The sequence below is a fragment of the Sminthopsis crassicaudata genome, chromosome 5 (genome assembly GCF_048593235.1).
Source record: "Sminthopsis crassicaudata isolate SCR6 chromosome 5, ASM4859323v1, whole genome shotgun sequence".
Taxonomy (NCBI): domain Eukaryota; kingdom Metazoa; phylum Chordata; class Mammalia; order Dasyuromorphia; family Dasyuridae; genus Sminthopsis; species Sminthopsis crassicaudata.
Window position 1 is genome coordinate 178,068,712 of NC_133621.1, and position 18,979 is coordinate 178,087,690.

Here is an 18,979-nt window from a genome sequence, read left to right on the forward strand (position 1 = left end):
GGTAAATTTTCTTTGAAGAATTTTCTAATTGTTTTTACATTAGTTATCATTAATTCTTACCTGATTCTGATAGTATAGATGATTCGCTATAGCCTGTTGAATTGAGATCAGTTGAGCAAGGAGTGTAGATTCCTGTTGAGTTCTCAAGTGGCTTAACATTTAATGCTGAGTCATATTTGTAACTATAATAACATAATTGTAGTATTAATGGAAGTATTGATAAATAAGTTATTCATATTTAATATGCCATTATCTATAGACCAGCTTTATAATGCACTGTTTTTAGTAAATGGATAATAATGCATTAGGAACGTCCATTAGAAATAACAATCTAATATTTTCCAAATAGAACCAACAACCAAAGGCTAAAAGAAATACTTACACTCTGTTAAAAGAATGAAAAAATTCAGTTTCCTGTTGTGTTTGTGTTATGTGTGAATATACATATTCTACTTGGAATATATGAAAGTGGGATCAAAGACTTATTATAGGAAATATGTTGGTTCTTATTTAAACATTAATCTGCCCAGAAAGGCAAGTCATAGTGATTTAGTCATCAAGAGGCAGTGGTCCTGAGTAGATTTTGCAATAAACAAAAATATGCAAAACCATATAAAGAAAAGGCAAAGTACATACTTATAATTTGCTTTATTTGGTACAGGCCAACTATACTTGATATCTTCTGTTCAAGAGTTCACAGCAGAGAATATTCAGAATGACAGCAAGAATGATTAATGGATATTTTACTCAATTAATTAGCACATGTTTGTTAAGGCCAACTATATGTCAGGTATAGGGAGTATGAAGACAAAATTGAAACAATTCCTGTCCTCAAGTATCTTTCATTCCATTTGGGAAGGCAACATGTACACATAAGTACACTTAAGTATATGAAAATCTATACAAGGTATGCATAAGGTACTTGTGAAGTGGGAAGAAAGGCACCAGTACCTTTTGTCAATTCTCTTCATTTAACAAACATATTTGACTTTATTTCCTTCAATAATATGGAGGATCTATGAGAAGAATTGTAATGGAAGTGAGATGGTAGTGAGCCCACATTTTATATTCATCTTATAAAATTAGGTTTGCTATTGATAAAAATATTTAGAATGATTGTCTATGTCCCTTGAAACCTTCAAGCCAACTAATAGATTCATTCTTATTTTCACATAATTTATATCATGCAATGTAATAACTATTTCCCTTAGAACAATGCCTCATTTTGCTTAATACAAGACAGTTTTTAACTTTTGATTAAATTTATCAGCCAGGGTAATATATATGCATCTCACACATGCACACATGCACGCACGCACACACACACACACATACGCATAATCTGGAACCATGTTCTGGGTCTTGAAAGAGACACTCCTCAAATTTCTTTGATAATAGATTCTAGTGTCTATTGAAACAAGGGATGGAATATGAGATATGTCTTCCAATTTAAATTTATTTTTTCTATATTTAGAGTCTCTGAGTAAAATGTTTTTGTCAAAAGCTTTCTATGGTATTTATGTAGAGGGCTGCATCCAAAAGAAAAAGCAAACAACTTTAATTTTTTTTATAATTTAAGTGTTTGTAGGTTTGGCTATTTTTACCCTAAAAAGTATTTATTCAGTAATCCCTTTTCACTTAAAGACAGTTATAGAGTCTAGGGTGAAGTTTAAGTACTACCATATATTAAAAGAAATAAAATATTACATTGCACTTACTCTAACTCCTTTTTACTCATCTCTAATTTCTAAAATGTTCAACTTGTATCATTTGGATCCCTTATATTATCTTTAAATATGACCATATCTGTCCTATTATAAAACTAGCAAACAAACAAAAACAGTTCATTAAACCTCATACCATCCCTTTGAGGTCTACTTCTATGTCTCTCTTCTTTTTATTCAAACCGATTCCTAGAAGGAACTATATATAATTTGTATCTTCAGTTTTCTATTCTTATTCACTTTTAGACTTCCCACACATAGTCTGTGGACTTCATCACTCATTAAGCTGCTTTTCCCAGAGTTTGTAATCATCTCTTAAATAATGAATCTGGAATGTTTCCCTCACAAATCTTCTTTCTTAATCTATCTGACTTTGATCCTGTTGACAACTCCTCTTGGATATTCTCTATTTTAGTTTTCATAGAACTATTTTTTCAGCTTTTCTTTTAAATTGTATGATCCTCCCTCTGTGACTATTTGATCATCCATATATTTCTCTTTTTTCTCTTCCTATAATTTTCCTCTTTATACAATCATCAATGTCCAAGAGTTTGTATCTCCCCTTTCAATAATCCTGCACAAAGAGTTTATAGATATTGTTAGCATATCTGTAGGAGGGAATGAAGTCTTGGGGAATTAACACTTTACCTGTCATTTGTGAGCAGTATGTGATGAAAGTTGAAGATTAATTTTTATTCTTGAATCTGTTTGAATTGCTTTGGATGGAGAAAGACACTATTTGAGGACAAAGAGAAGGGACTAAAAGATCTTGTTTCTTGAGAAACAGAGGGCTTTAATTGTCAAGGGGAAAGAGATTAAGACATCTTGAAAGAGCTTAATTATAAGACTTTGTTTCTCGAGGGAATGTTTAAAGATAATCTTAATATAATCATTCTTCTATCTGTTACATTATAATGATTGACATCTTTGTTTTATTGCTTTAAACTGTAAATAAATATCATACATATTTAATAACTGATATTTTTCTTAACCTGTATTATTCTAAACCTCCTATGTGTGAAGATGAGCAAAAGCTTGTAGGAAAAATGGTTTCTCCAAATTATTAAATTAAGTATATAGTCTTGGAGCAATTTATAAGGAAATGTAAGATGGTTTTTTATTTCTTTAGAATACAAGATGAGAATTAGTTAATTATCAAGTAAAATCACATAGACAGAAGGGTAGTCCAATTTAAAATATGCTACACATTAGCTATAGCTTCTAAATACTAACTATATGTTTGTCATCTATATGCCAAAGGTAGATAAAAATGTTCATTCTCTCTGCTCAACTCAGCTCTCCATTACTAACTTTCTATTGGATGTTTCAAACTGAATGTCACCAAGGCATCTCAAATTCAAAATAAAAAGCATTAACTTTTCCCAAAAACTTCCCTCTAATGAACTTCCTTATTTCTGTTGAGGTCATCATTTTTTGAATCTTTCAGATTCATAATGTTATCTATGACTCCTCATTTCCTTTCCCCACATATTCCAGTATAGTTGAGAGACTGTTATATTTTAAATGAAAACTGTTTGATTCATGCCTCGAAACTTTATAGCTATTTGTTCCTAGGTAGGCCATTTAAAACTTAATCTGAGCTTCAGTTACTTCATCTACAAAAATATAAATTATAATAACTTGCAGGATTATTGTGATGATCAAATGAGTTAACATTTAAAGTACTTTGCATACCTTAAAGTGCTATGTAAAATTTTAGTTACTATATTTAATAAATTATAAAATCTTGCTATTTTTATTTCTACAACCATTTTTTAACTCACTGAGCTACCATCTTAGTTCAGGATCTCATTAGTGATGTAGTTATTGCAATGATTTCATATTTGATTTTTACTGCCTCATTTTTTCCTTTACCAATCCATTCTTCAAACAACTGTCACTTCTTTATCCAGTAAACTCCAGGAGCTCCCTGGACTTTTGGGATAAACTATAAACTCTTATGTTTGATTTTTATAGCCTGTTAGAACTTGGTTTGGATCTTTCTTTCTAATCTTGTTATATATTACACTCCTATCCATAACAGTAAACTTTTCTTCATAGATGGCACTCTATCTCCTTTTCTGGGCTGTCTTCTATATCTGGAATGTATAACTTTTCATATCCATCTTAAAGAATTTTTCATTCAGTTTAACTTATAACTCAAACATCACTGTGAACACAATGCCTTTGCTGATTCCCTCTACTGCTAATGGTCTTACTCTCAAACTATTGTGTAATTACATCAAACTTATTCTGCATTATTTATATTTGTACATGTTGTTTCCCTATATAGAATATAAGCTCCTTGGGGTCAGGAACTCCTGGCAAGTAATAGTGAAAAATAAATGGTAAATCTCTACATATTGCAATCCCAGATTTAAATGTCTTCTCCAAAACCTACATTGAAGAAAATGTGAAATTGTCACCACAGATGTTGCTTTCAATTTTATGCATAGAATATTAGATATGGCAATAATCTTAGAAATTATCCAACAACCTCACCCAAATTGCTATTTCTCTCTAATACAAGCAAAATGTTAATTTGGTTAATTGCCAATTAAACTCCTCAACGAATGCTTTTTTATCCTCACCTGAATGATAAATTCTACTGGTATTACTGAATTCATAGACACAGACATCAAATATACATTAGATGAAAATTCATAAAATTTTAATTCACTTTCTTATGGTTTCTCAAGTCTTTTTTGTTGCTGTTCATAGCTGTTATCTATAAAATATATGAGGAAAGTTCACCCCACATTTTAGAAAACTTAGAGAACCTACTGAAAGAGAGATTGTTTTATAACAAATCTGACAATGTGGAATTTTATTGCTATATATTTAAATAATTACTGTTTAATATTTAGGGAAGTAAAATGAACTGGAGAAAGCAATGTCAAACTACTCCATTATCTTTTCAAAGAAAATCCCAAGCAGAGTCATGTAGAGTCAGAGATGATTGAAACAATTGAACAATAACAGTAACAATAGCGATTATTAAATACTTACTATCCCATGAAAAAGTGAGGTGAGCAAGTTAAAATACTTCCAATTCCCATAATGAAACACCCAATTCCAATTATTCGTGGAATGTGTGATTTGGCTCCAAAATGACTTACCAGTGTTACAAATATTAAATTTCCTGGAAGAAGAAAAAATTACATTTGAGTATAATTTAATTTTCTAAGTACAAGATGACTTGACCACTTGTTATATGAGGTCATTGTATTTGGTAGTCACTGAAGGAAGTACAAATGAAAAACAAAGTATTACAGGTATTATCTCTGTTCTCAAAGAATTTAGAATCTTTGGATACCAAATGAATATATATGAAATATAAAAAATGGTGAATTGTGTGGTCCTACTTTTAACAGTAAGATTATAATAGTCAGAATCCAAGTAAGAGAAAGAATAATTAATGAAGGATTAATGGAGGAGGTGAGACTTAAGTTGGATATTAAAAGTGTAATAGGTTTTATTTGGAGAGAAGAGAGAAAAGAAAATCAGGAAAGATTCATGAAAAGTGTGAGAAGGAATATAATCTGTTATTTATGGTGATCAAATGATTTAACTGATTGGAAATGAACAAGCTATCCCAAGACAAAAATGAGCTCATATCCAAGGAAAGCCTAATATGCTTGGTAAATTTATTATGGAAAAATCCACAGGATTAGTAGCACCAAAGCAGAAGGAAAGTGTAGTTGAAAATAAAAAAAAAAAAAAGCCCCAATTGGACAATTGGTTAAAAGAGCTCCTTTAATCTTTAGAATAAAAATAAATCTTTCTAAGGGATTTAATAACTGGAGAAGTTATTGCTAAGTCCTGTATAAGATAACAGTTTTCTTAAAGTAAGAAAAACCAACCAGAACAACAATTTTAAAAGACAAAAAAAAAAAAAAAAAAGGCTTTTAACCATTGCTATGAAGGAAAAAAATGCTAATCTCGGGCCAAAAGTTATAAATGCTGAAGTATTGAATATTGAAAAAAAATTGTTTTTCTAGTAACACTCACATTTGTATTCATGGCTATATTAAAAAAAATGGAAGATCTGAACATAGTCATTATATTGTAAAGTATCCAGTGTTCCTGAAATTTTTGTCCCTATTAATAGGGTGATAGATTTTAAAAAGTATATTGATATACGAGAATTATAATTATTTTAAAAAATCACAGATTTCTAAATGGAAATGGAATGCTGTTACACATAAATTTTCAGTGGACTGGGAACTCATATGATTTATACTCATTTGAAAAGTCTATGAGTTATAATCAAGATTAGGTTTAGAAAAAAGTGGTCTGTTTATTAAAAGCATGCCTGATATCTGATATTATAAAAATACAATTTTGTAATTAAGAATTGAAGACTATATAACATATTGTCACTACAAAATCATGTAAAATAAGTGATTACTGGAAAGATAAAACATATTGTATGCTGAAACATTTATAAAGACATAAAACTCTATAAGATTTATTTTGTAAAACAAGTAATTCATTTGCTTTGTTCCAAATACTTAATACAGCAGACATTATTCTGAACCTTGAAGTATTATATTCTATTATATAATCAATATATCATTGACAGAAATAGAGAATATAGGAAGAAGAAAGAATGATTTTTGAAGAGCAAATTTTCATTTAGTGTATGAGTCTTTAGTTGAACATGATGAGTTTCAGATAGAGTGAGACATTGAAATAGAGATGTATAGGTGGTAATTGTAATATAAAGATGAAAATCAAGTGTTATCTAGATTAGTGAAGCACTAGATATTTATATTATTTCAGAATAAATAAGCAACAACTGATAAGGAAAGTCTGCAGTTAAAGACAAGAGAAAAAATGAAGTAGACCATAATTATATGATCAGAGAGATAGGAGCTAAATCAGAGTAGTATAAATTTCTAGAATTCTAGAGCTGGTAGTCTCTTTACATGTCATCTAGATCAACAGCTTTAGCTTATAATTGAAGAAATTCAACAGAATTTAAATATTACTTGAAGTCCCAGAATTTGGTTCTGGCAAAAATTTGCCTGCAACCTAGATCTGATTGCCAGTGACAAATTAACCATGCCATATGACTAATTAATTTTTAGGAATGAGATACCTTCTCAGCAATTTCAAATGTCAAGCAAAAATTAAACAGGTTGAATATATATGGATATTTAATGGATATTTAATGGGCAAACCCTTAATAGTTCACTTGGCAGAGATTTAAATCTGATTCTGTGAAAAGTAATTGTTGAGTTAAATTTAACTCTAATGGAGTCCTATGGAACATAAGTACTTGTAAGTGCCTATGGATGAAGTTACTGGCTTATGTATGATATAAAATTTTGAGATAGCAGTTGCTCATTTTTATATGGCAAGTAGTAGAAAGAACAATATAGTGTTTGGAGAATATAATCTGCTTCAGTGATATTAACATGAAAAATTAGAAAACGTTTAGGTTAATAACTGATGAAATAATGTTATAATAGCTTTTATGATGTTTTGGAGTTTGCAAAGCACTTTATAAATATGTCATTTTATCCTTACAACGATCCTGTAAAAGAGGTAGGTGCTAAAATTGTCTCCATTTTACAGATAAGGAAATTAAGACCAATTTTGCCCAGCATCATACTACCAGTAATGATGAGGCTAGATTTGAACACAGGTCTTCCTAATTCCAGGTCTAGTATATTTTACATGGCACCATTTACCTACATTGTGTCATGGTTTTACAATATATGTATTTGACTTAATTATAGACAAAGAATATGAATTTAATTACAAACAGAAAGATTAGGTAAGGTCATTCATAGAAATTCGTAGTTGTTGTAGTAGTAAAGGTTAATGGAAAGAAAGATGGGAAGAAACACACACACACACACACACACATACACCCTGAGGTAGGAGAGAGAGAGAGAGAGAGAGAGAGAGAGAGAGAGAGAGAGAGAGAGAGAGAGAGAGAGATGAGAAGACAGAGACACAGAAATAGTAGTATCAAAGACTGATTATGAAACTAAACAGGAATTAATTTGTTGGAGGTTAGAAATGGGAAGTTAGTTTTCTTCTAAATACCTAAGACTAGGTATTGATGTTAATGAAATAAAATTACCCATTTCAAAGCTTCCATCAATTAAACCAGCCTCAGATGATGTTGTACCAAATCTTCTTTCTATGTGAGTGATAGTACTTTTCATAACAACTCCTGAAAGTGATTTGCAAATATAACTGAATGACAGGGCTATCATAAACATCTATTCAGGAGACAAAATGGAAAAGAAAACATAGTTGAATAAAAAGGCAGAAGTGTTTCTAAATTCATATACATGAATTTAAGATAATATTTAGTTTCTCAAAATATGCATTACTTTTTTCTCAAAAATGTATTCAACTTCCATAGGTTATTATATTTATCTTACTCATAATTTTCAATTTTGGAATAAAATCTTAATGAAAGAATGTTAACCTTGTCATCAGCATTGTTTAAATCAACTAATTATCAACTCCTAAGCCTATCATTAAATGACTTATAGCAGCCAGGACATAAGCAATATTTTCTTCCTAACACCAACTGTATTATTAGAAGCTCATAAGTGAATTTTTGGGAGAGAAGCTATTAAGTTAACTTAAAGACAGTAGTTCTAATCACATAAGTAACAAAGAACCGAGAGGCAAATAGATATTTGTCTATGGGATTATTCAGGGAAAGTTTGTTAGGGAAACTTCAAAATGTTACATTTCAATGTGAAAATCAGATGTGTACACTGAAGGAACTCTCAGTGCTATTCAACATATCTGTTTTTTGTTTTTCTATTTGAGGGATGGCATATGTAATAACTGTAATCATATTTTCCTACCAAAGGAGTAGGCAAAAGATCTTAAGAAGGCCTAAGTATTGGCTTATTCAAAATGATGGATGAGATTCCTGGATGAGAAGAAAAAATACAATTAGGGATAAGAGACATAGAACTGGAAGGGATTTGAGAGGCTAGTTGGTTTAGCTCCCTCGTTCTGCAAATGAACAATATAAGTCATAGACAAATTGTTAGGTCATACAGATAGTAACAGCCAGAAATGGAATTCAACCTAGAAGATTACTAGAAAGAAGAAAGATAATCCAGAGCAACAAATAATTTTTTCACTTAATATTATTTCATTTTTTCCATTTATATGTATAGATATTTTTCAACATTCATTTTGGTAAGATTTTGAATTCAACTTTTGCATATTTTTAAATGATAATTTTGGGGTAGAGACCCAGTAATGACATTCCTGGTAGTGGATTAAAAGGTATACATGGTTTTATAGCTCTCTGGACATTGTTCCAAATTGCTTTTCAGAATAGTTGGATCAATTCCCAACTCCAATAATAATGTATTAATGTACAAGTTTTTCTGCTTTCTTTTCAACATTTATCATTTTCTTTTTCTATCATATTACCCAATCTGATAGGTATGGGATGATACATTAGAGTTGTTTTAGTTCATATTTCCCTAATCAATATTGATTTAGAGTATTTTTCACAAGACTACGGATTGCTTTAATTGATTCACCTGAAAAATGTCTGTTCATATTTCTTGACCATTTATCAATTGGGTAATTACTTGTACTCCTACAAATTTGACTAAGTTCTCTATATTTTTGAGAAATGTGGCCTTTATTAGAAACACTGGCTATAAAATTGTTTCCCAATTTTCTACTTTCCTTCTAATATTGGCTGCATTGGTTTTATTTATGCAGTATTTTTTAATTTAATGTACTCAAAATTATACATTTCACATTTCATAATGTTCTCTATTTCTTATTTGGTCATAATTTCTTCTTCAAAGATCTGACAAGTAAACTATTTTCTGCTCTTTTAATTTGCTTTTATGTCTAAATCATGAATCCATTTTGATCTTATCTTGGTATAAGGTGTGAAATGTTGGTTTATGGCTAGTTTCTGCCAGACTACTTTCCAATTTTTCCAGCACTTTTTGTCAAATATTGAGTTTTTATCACAGAAGCTGGAGTCTTTGGATTTATCAAACAGTAGACTATTACAGTCAATTCTTGGGTAGCTAAACTATTCTAATGATTTACCACTCTGTTTCTTAGCCAGTACCAAATAGTTTTGATGACTGCCACTTTGTAATACAGTTTTAGGTATGGTATGGCTAGGCCATCTGCCTTTATATTATTTTCATTAATTCCTTTAATACTCTTGACTTCGTCTTCTTCCAGATGAATTTTGTTATTATTTTTTCCTAGCTCCATATTTTCTTTACAGTTTTATTGGTATGAATCTAAATAAATACATCAATTTAGGTAGATTTTTTCATTTTTATTATATTAGCTCCCCTCCTTGTGTAATTGATATATTTTCAATTGTTTACATATGACTTTATTTGTATGAAAAATGTTTTATAATTGTATTCATTTAGTTCCTGGCTTTGTCTCACTAGGTAGACTTCTAAGTATTTTACAGTTTTTACATTTTACATCTTACACTTTTACATTGTTTACAGATATTTTAAATGGAATTTTCCTTTCTAGCTCTTGCTGCTGGGCTTTGTTGGTCATATATAGAAATGCTGATGATTTATATGGATTTGTTATGTAACCTGCAACTTTGCTAAACTTAACTGTTTTAAGTGATTTTTAAAAATGCTTGTCTAGAATTTTCTATGTATACCATCATATCATCATCTGCAAAGAATAAAAAATTTATTTCCTCATTGTCAATTCTAATTCCTTCAATTTCATCTCCTCTTATTGCTTAAGCTAACACTTTTAGTACAGTATTGAAAAATAGTACTGATAACAGGAATCCTTGTTTCATTCCTCACCTTAATGGGAATGCTTTTAGCTTATGATTTTATATAGATTCTCTTTATTATTTTAAAGAAAACTCCATTCATTATTATGTTTCATAGTGTTTTTAGTGGGATCGTTGCTGTGTTTTGTCAGAAGTTATTTCTGCATTTATTGAGGTAGACATTTGATTTCTATGGTCAATTAGTGTGCTCATTTCCCTAGCTGAACCATCCTTGCTTTGCTGGAATAAATATCACTTAGTCAAAATATTCTGTACTAAATCGTGTAATACCTTAGCTAATATTTTATTTAAAATGTTTGTATCAGTATTACTAAGGAAATTGGTCTAATTTTTTTTCTTCTTTGTTTTGGCTCTTTCTGGTTTAAGTATTAGCAACATATTTGTGTCATAAAAGAAATTTGGCAGGCCTATTTCTTTGCCTATTTCCCCAAATCTTTTATACAGTATTGAAATTAATTGTTGTTTAAATGTTTGGTAAAATTCACTCATAAATCCATCTGGCTCTAGAGATTTTTTCTTAGGGAGTTCATTGATGGCTTATTCAATTTCTATTTCTAAAATTAATATATTTAAATATTTTATTTTACCTTCTATTAATCTGGACAATTCACATTTTGGAAAATATTCATCAATTTCACTTAGATTGTTAGATTTATTGGCATACAGTTTAGCAAAGTAGTTTATAATTGTTATTTTAATTTCCTCTTGATTGTTGGTTAATTCACCATTTAAATTTTTGATACTGGCAATTTGGTTTTCTTTGCTTCTTTTCTAATGAAATTAATCAAATGTTTATCTATTTTATTACTTTTATTACAAAATTAACTTATTTTATTTGTTAGTTAAATGATTTTCTTTTGTTCAATTTTATTAATCTCTGAGTTTCAAAATTTCTAATGTGGTATTTAATTGTAGGTTTTTTATTTGTTCCTATTCTCTTTTACTTGCATGGCCAATTAATTGGTCATCTCTTTCTCTATTTTATTCATGCAAGCATTTAGAGATATAAATTTTCCTTTCAAAACTGCTTTGGCTGCATCCATAAGTTTTGATATGTTATTTCATTATTGTCGCTTCTGGATGAAATTATTGATTGTTTCTATGATTTGTTGTTTTAACTGTTCATACTTCAGTATCAGATTATTTAGTTTTCAATTAACTTTATGTCTCTTTTTACATGGCTCTATATTATACATAATTTTATCTAAATAATCTAAAAAGGGTACATTTAGTATTTCTGATTTTCTGAATTTAATTGATATAAGCTCTAATATATGGTAAATTGTTGCATGGGTGTCATGTGCCACTGAGAAAAAGGTATATTCCTTTTTATTCCCATTGAATTTTTTCCAGAGTTCTATCATATTTAACTTTTCTAAAAATCTATTTACCTCCTTAATTTCTTGTTTATTTCATTTTTATATTCATCTAGTTCGGGACATTGTCTCTTATTATCTTCCATACTTAGAATGCTCTTCCCCTTCCATTCTGATTACTGATCTCCATGGACTTTGTTAAGTTTCTTAAATCCCATTTTCTGTAAAAGTCTTCCTAACCTATCTTAAGATTCAGATATTTTCCCTTTTTTAATTATCTCCTATTTATTTCTATTCTCTCTCTCTCTCTCTCTCTCTCTCTCTCTCTCTCTCTCTCTCTCTCTCTCTCTCTCTCTCTCTTTTTCTCTCTGTCTCTGTCTCTCTGTCTTCTCTGTCTGCCTGTCTGCCTTTCTGTGTACATGTATGTATCTACATCTATGTCTAACTATCTTTATAAACAGACACATGTTTTCTTTCCCATTAGATTGTTAGTTCCTTGAGTGCAGGCACTTTTGCCTCTTTTTGTATTTTCAGGGCTTAGCACATGCTGGCAAATGTTGATTGATTGATTGTTTCTGGATTGATATTTAAGAATACAAGCACTTACATTAGATATACACATATATAGACATATGTTGGTTAGGGGGTTTTATAAGCTCAATAGCTACTGTTAACTTTATTCTTCTTTTCCATGAGTTCATAATTGAAAGCATCTTTCTCTCTCCAAAAAAGTTAAAGTTTGAGGGTTAATAAATCTCTCTCTCTCTCTCTCTCTCTCTCTCTCTCTCTCTCTCTCTCTCTCTCTCTCTCTCTCTGTGTCTCTCTGTCTCTTTGTGTGTGTGTGTGTGTGTGTGTGTGGTGTGTGTAAAGTTAAGCTTTTTTATAACCTAAAGATATAGGGGAAATAAAGGGTTTTTTAGACCCAAACCCAAGATTACTGTCTGACAATTGCTAAGCATTCTTGGCTAATCCTATCTAAGCCTAGATAACTCTTTTTAACAAGTTACTGCTTTTAAACTTTTTGGATTTAGATTTAAAAGGATATATGTAATTGACTACATCTACGAACTTGTCAGAAGCAGAAAAAGTGTGTAAAGAGACAAATTATGTACTCAGTTTGTATTCCCACATTATGAGTGGGATATATCTCTAATCTAAAGAAAAATTCTGGAGACTTATCCACATAAGCTTTTAATAAATAAGCCAGTTATTCAATAAATAGTTTCAGGCACTCTTCTAATCATTGGGGATACAAAAAGAGGCAAACATCAGTGCATGTCCTCAATGACTTTACAGTCTAATAGAGTAGACAGCAATCAAACAGATATGTAAAAACAAGATGAATGTAGTATAAATACAAATATTTTATATTCATAAAATTGAAAATAATTATATAATTATTAGTAGAGAGAAATACTAGAATTAAGAGGCATTGAGAAAGATTTCCTTCAGAAAATGGAATTTTAGTTTAGATTTGGGGAAGTCAGGGAAAGTAGTATATGGAATGAGAAGAGAGAATTATGGGGTCAGCCAGAAAAACACCTGGAACAGAAAGAAAGATTATCTTGTTTGAGGAACAGGCAGGAGGCCACTATCACTGGATCCAAGAATGTATTGCAGGTAGTAAATGTAAGAAGTCAAGAAAAAAGCCAGGATCTATTGCCATTTATTGAGTGAGGGAGTCACATGGTAAGACTTTAATTTTAAGAAAAATCACATTGTTGGCTAAATGGAGAAAGAATTGATTAGGATGGGAGAGAGATCTGAGCCAGACAGAGCCACTAGGAAGCTATTGCAATAGCACAGTGTGAGGTGATGAAGGCTTATACAAGAATTTTAGTGGTTTCAGGGAAGAAAAGAGATGTATTCAAGAGATGTTATAAAGATGAAGTCAAAAGACTTAGCATTTGATTGAACATTGAAGGTAATAAATAATGAGAAATTGGGAATGATCCAGAGGATATGAGTGTAAGAGATTAGGATGATAATGCTGCCCTTACAGTAATAGAGAAGGTAGATAAGAGAAAAGGTATGGAAAGATAATGAGTTCTATTTTGGTTTATATTAAGTTTAAGATGTTATTGGAATATCTATTTTGAGATGTCTGAAAAGTAGCTGTAGATTCAAGAATGTATGGGAGCAGAGAGGTTCAAGCAAAGTAGGTAATGGGGACAAACATAGAGATAAAATCAAATCCAAATAATCAAATTAATGAGCTCACCAAATAAAGTAGTACATGAAGAAGAAGAAAGAGCTCAGGAAAAGAACCTGTGGAACAGCTATAGTTAAAAGGAATCATCTGGAGAAAGATCCAGCAAAGATGACAAAAGTTATAGTCAGATAGATACAAGGAAAACCAGAAAACAGATTGGTATCCTGAAAACTTAGAGAGAAAAGAGTATCAAAAAGGAGAGGGGTGATTAATAATGTCAAAAAGTACATAAGAGTCAAGAGCAACAAGGAATCATTGAACAGATCAATTTTTTAGAGAGTGTATTATTAGTAGAATAATAAGGCTGGATTATAAGGGATTAAAGAGATGTAAGAGAAGTAAAAGTACAATATGTAGACAGGCTTTATCTGTCTAGTAACTCAGGTATTTTTACATACTTCTGGAAAATTTTCTGTAGTATAATTATGTAAGTCCTGTATGTAACTTCCAAATAATGCATTTTGCTATTTTAATAGCATTTTTCTTTCAATATTTTCTTCTTTCCTTTTTAAATAATGCTCTTGGGTTTATAAGGCTGATTTCTCAGAAGCTATGTCTTTACTTGTTCTCCCAATATTTAATTAAAAAAATGCTTTCTAACTGAATTCTCTTGAAAATGGAATTCTTTTCTAAGTAAAACAGGGTTTTATGTAAATCTGACCGTGTGCCTGGGATGGGGCCTGGTGAGGAACAAATACTTGACAATTTATCTGTCTCTCCTGTAGTAATGACAGGGGTTTAGTATAGGAATAGAATGGCCAGCAGCTAGGGCTAAGTTGGAACTACATGTCTGCCATAGGTTTGCTAATGATAGAAATACATGCAGCTGATTATCTAATGAAGTCCTTGATATACGGAGGCAGGGAACAGAGAGTAATAGATAAACAGTGACTACAAATACATTGAATAACCGTGTTACTGTGCTTAGTTCTAATATTTTCTTCAGACACTTCTAATAGATTGAATGCCTAAGTCCTAGTCTCTTCTTTTTAATACATTATATATAAAACTTGGGGAGTTTATTTGCTTCCCTGATTTCTACTTGCTTGAGTTTGTCTTTTTAAAAGAAAGTATAATAATGTATACTTCACAGCAAAAGGAATAAATAGTTTAATAACATCATAGTACATCACATTCCATGGCCACCACCCTCCTGCTCCTGGTGATAAACCATCATAATTTCTAAATAGTATTTCAGTATTTACATATTAAAGGTTTTTCCATTAACCATAAACAAATAGACTTTATTTATTCTGGACAAAAGATCAGAGTTACACATCATTTATTTAGAACTTGTTCTGACCTTTATGATCTTTTCTTAATTGTCTAGCCAAAATTGAAGAACAACTTTTGGCTAAAAGAGTACTGATTGCATTATACAAAGTTTTTTTGGAAAAATCTCCAAATAATTAGCCCCTATTTTGTCATTTGATAAATATGGGCTAATTATTTGGAGATTTTTCAAAAAGAACAAGACTCTGTCAGGAAGTGGAGCAGATAATCTTTATAACCATTTTGCAGGTGAAAGAGTTTAACGAGTTCTCATTCCCTCCATTCCCAGTAATTAGTTGAAGAATAATCTAGTTCAAAGTTTTTTATTATTTATTTTCTACTGATATTTATTCTAAACAAAGTGATAACTATAATAAAAAGAAGAGAGACAAGGAGAAAGAGAAGGAGGAGAAGGAGAGGGGAAGGAGGAAAGAAGAAAAGTTCATGGAAGAGAAATAAATACAGCATTATTGTCACACTTTCTACGTGCCCAAACCTGTGTTAAGCACTTGGGATACAGATAATAGGAAGCATACAGTTCCTAACTTTGAAAGGCTTACATTTTAGTGAACAAAAGAATATAAATAAGGCAGATGAAAATGGTCAGAAGATGGTATACCTGTGCTATGGTTTTATTTGGAAATAACAGATTGAAAATTAATTGAAGGCTTGGGTCAAGATAAAGGGAATGCTGATTTATGACAACCCAGCCCAAGAGAATTCCTGTGAAAGGGGTTATTGGGATAAGGATAATGATAGACCATTAGAATTGAATTCCTGGGTGGTACCTTCCTTCCTGAAAATAACTTTTTCCTATGGAGATTTCCCTATTTGTTACTCTCTTGATATGATCAAATACATTCCTAAAGTTTGAGGATAAGATGGTTTTCCATACATAATGTTAAGCAGATCCTACTGGTATTGCCCTTCTAATTAGCCCATTCATAAGGATCAAAAGGAAAAGGTGCCTTGTGAAAAAAAGCATGATGAAGCTGGTTATCAAAAGATGAGATCATTAAAAGAGAGATAGTTGGTTAGCCATTTAGTAGTCTGATTAGAATATACAAAGAAAAGAAGAAAATGTAATCTGGGACCACGCATCATCTTCCCCCTTTTGTTTCCAATAAAACCATAGGGTCACATGGGGTCATCTACCCTAAATCTCCATTCTTCACAGTGGACATGAGGGGGATAATAGGTCCTATGCCTGAGAGAAGATTTATTGAAAACTTTCAGATCTTAAGAATCTCTTGGATACAAGATTTCAGGTGATCATCATCCCTGGGGACCACAGTTAATTGAGAATTGGAGCTCTATGTGAATGAGATGTTTTAGAGAACTACACATAAAGCACAAAGATATCTGGATAGAAATAGTAAGAATACCATCAGTATATGCCCCTGCCAAAGTCATAAATCAGCTGACATATACAATAGGGATGGATTTGTTGATTTGTGAAGATAAGAGGATAGTTCAGGCTATCATTTTTACCCTGTTAAAATAGGGAAGCTCATTGGATGCCCTGCCATTTGCCAAAACCACTCTGTAACCTTAAAATCAAGTAGTCGAACATTTCTGGGAACATTGATGAACTTCCCATCACTATAGTAGATATAAAAAGGGTAGGGCTCCCTGCTATTCTACATTTGAAGATTTACACTTCAGACTTTCCCTATAGTTTGGTTCTGGATGGCTTCAAGTGTTAGGGGCATAGTTCTAGCTGCTCTTTGTTACTCCAAACAATTTTTTGTGAGTTCCTAATGAGTTCCTGTTGTACAGTGGATCTGAATAATGTGTCTAGCAGGCTGAACTTTGGGCCACCTGGATAGTACTATAGGCTATTCAGTGTGGGTAGAAGGAACATTTACCTCAACTCTTTGATTCTTGGTCAGGAACAGTCAAGAATGCCCATCTGCAACTCCCATGGTAAAACTTTGCTGATTCACCCTAGCTTTTGCTTGTTAAGGTAAGACATTATGGCCCTTTCAACCATAAAGGATAGGCTTTTGGCCAACTGGAATAATGTTGTGGAGAAAGTCAGGCACTATTTATGCTCTTTATTATCCCCAGTTCATCTTTATTGGGACTCTCTGGCCTGATATTGAATATGGACTTTTCAATTTCAAGTTGTTTTCTCAATCTTATGTTAATTTTTCCTTTTAGATGATTACAACAGATTGTTGTCTTGAAAGTAAAGGAGATTTTTCAGTGAAGATTAGGATAGCAGATGCTAACAACATGGAAAAAGAACAATTAATGCTGTATAATATGAACATGTGAACTAGGAGACAGGGAAAACTTTGTTCAACTCTTCACTTAGCCTATGGGTAAAAGTCAAAGGTTAAGCAATGGGATGAAGGATTATCAAATTTCATATTAAAAACATGGTTCCATTCACCTAATAGTAATGTCTTCAGAGAGAAGAAGCAGCCAAAGGACCTTGAAAAATGGCATGAGTGACTGAAGAAGATGAGTAGAGATAGTGCTAAAACATAACTTTCAAGTGGGGAAGTATAAACCTTTATATTCTGTTTTCACATATGATGCTATAGATTTTTTGGATTGGAGACATCCATTGAGTCCTCCTTCTAGTAGTTTTTAGTTCCTTATTACTATGGTTGTAAGTCCATCTACTGCTTGGAGACTCCACTGTGAATTCTTACCAGCACATGAATTTCTTCTGAGGTCTTACATCATCTGGAACAGTACTCCATCACTAACCTTCCAGAAGTCATGCTTCCAGTCCCTGGGGAAGTCAATACACTAAGCTCTGAATTCCTTCTATGAAACTGGGCAATCTTGATTGGAGCCTGTAATTCTGCTTCCATATATGTACATACACACACTTTTCCAATTCTTGTGTGTAAACTCACCTAACCCATTCCCTTTAACTAACCCTAGAAAAGGCCATGTATTATATCTAGTCTTACCAATCACCCTGCTTATTTTGCAACTTTCCTTAAAGTGATCACTAGACCAGAACTTCTTTCCTGAGACACCACTGTCCAATCTGTTTTGTTTCTCCTTATTCAAAATTATTTGAACATAATTTTGAATTATTTGAATTTGAAAAACTCCTATTTGAGAATAGGGATTGGTTTCACTTTGTATTTGTATGCCCACCACTTATTACAGTTTCTGCCACATAGTAAGAGCCTGATTTCTGGCCCCTAGTAAGTACTTTTTCTTTTATTCATTCAATCCTCCACTCATTAATACTTTTAAATATGTATCTCAGTAAGACAGAAAGTCAGATTTTTCTGGTCATTAATAATCTTGGTACTGTGCTACGAATCGCAACAAATACTATATGTCACTTTCCCTCTGCTATCATCTTTTTGCTACTGTTCTTTCAAACCTATGACCTGCATTTTTCTGGGATCATCCAATGCCTCTTCTTTTTGATAAAGTTTCATATGTAGTCCTTAGTATTTTAATGGGGAAAGTTCCTGTAGATGCCTATATAAATCCATCCTGACACTCTTTCTCATACTTGATCTAATAATATGAGAAGTATCATGTAATTTACCATAATAGAGATATGTCTACACAGAGAGAGACATTTGTTAATCTACCATATATCAGAATGAAGGAACCAAAATTCTTAGGTTCAGATTTTCACTTTTGGTAGCTTTAAAGCTGGAATTTCACC

At 31.6% G+C, this 18,979-nt stretch overlaps 1 protein-coding gene across 3 annotated transcripts in view; it reads right to left on the minus strand.

Annotated features, from left to right (window-relative positions):
- Positions 1 to 18,979, minus strand: part of LOC141543514 (solute carrier organic anion transporter family member 1B3-like) — a 69,187-nt gene that overhangs the window by 42,591 nt on the left and 7,617 nt on the right. For all 3 annotated transcript variants that reach the window (XM_074268877.1, XM_074268878.1, XM_074268879.1), the window contains 3 exons: positions 7,822 to 7,963; positions 4,734 to 4,866; positions 61 to 182 (listed from right to left, as the gene is read on the minus strand). In XM_074268877.1, coding sequence (XP_074124978.1) covers positions 61 to 182; positions 4,734 to 4,866; positions 7,822 to 7,963 — 397 coding nt within the window. The remainder of the gene's footprint in view (positions 1 to 60; positions 183 to 4,733; positions 4,867 to 7,821; positions 7,964 to 18,979) is intronic.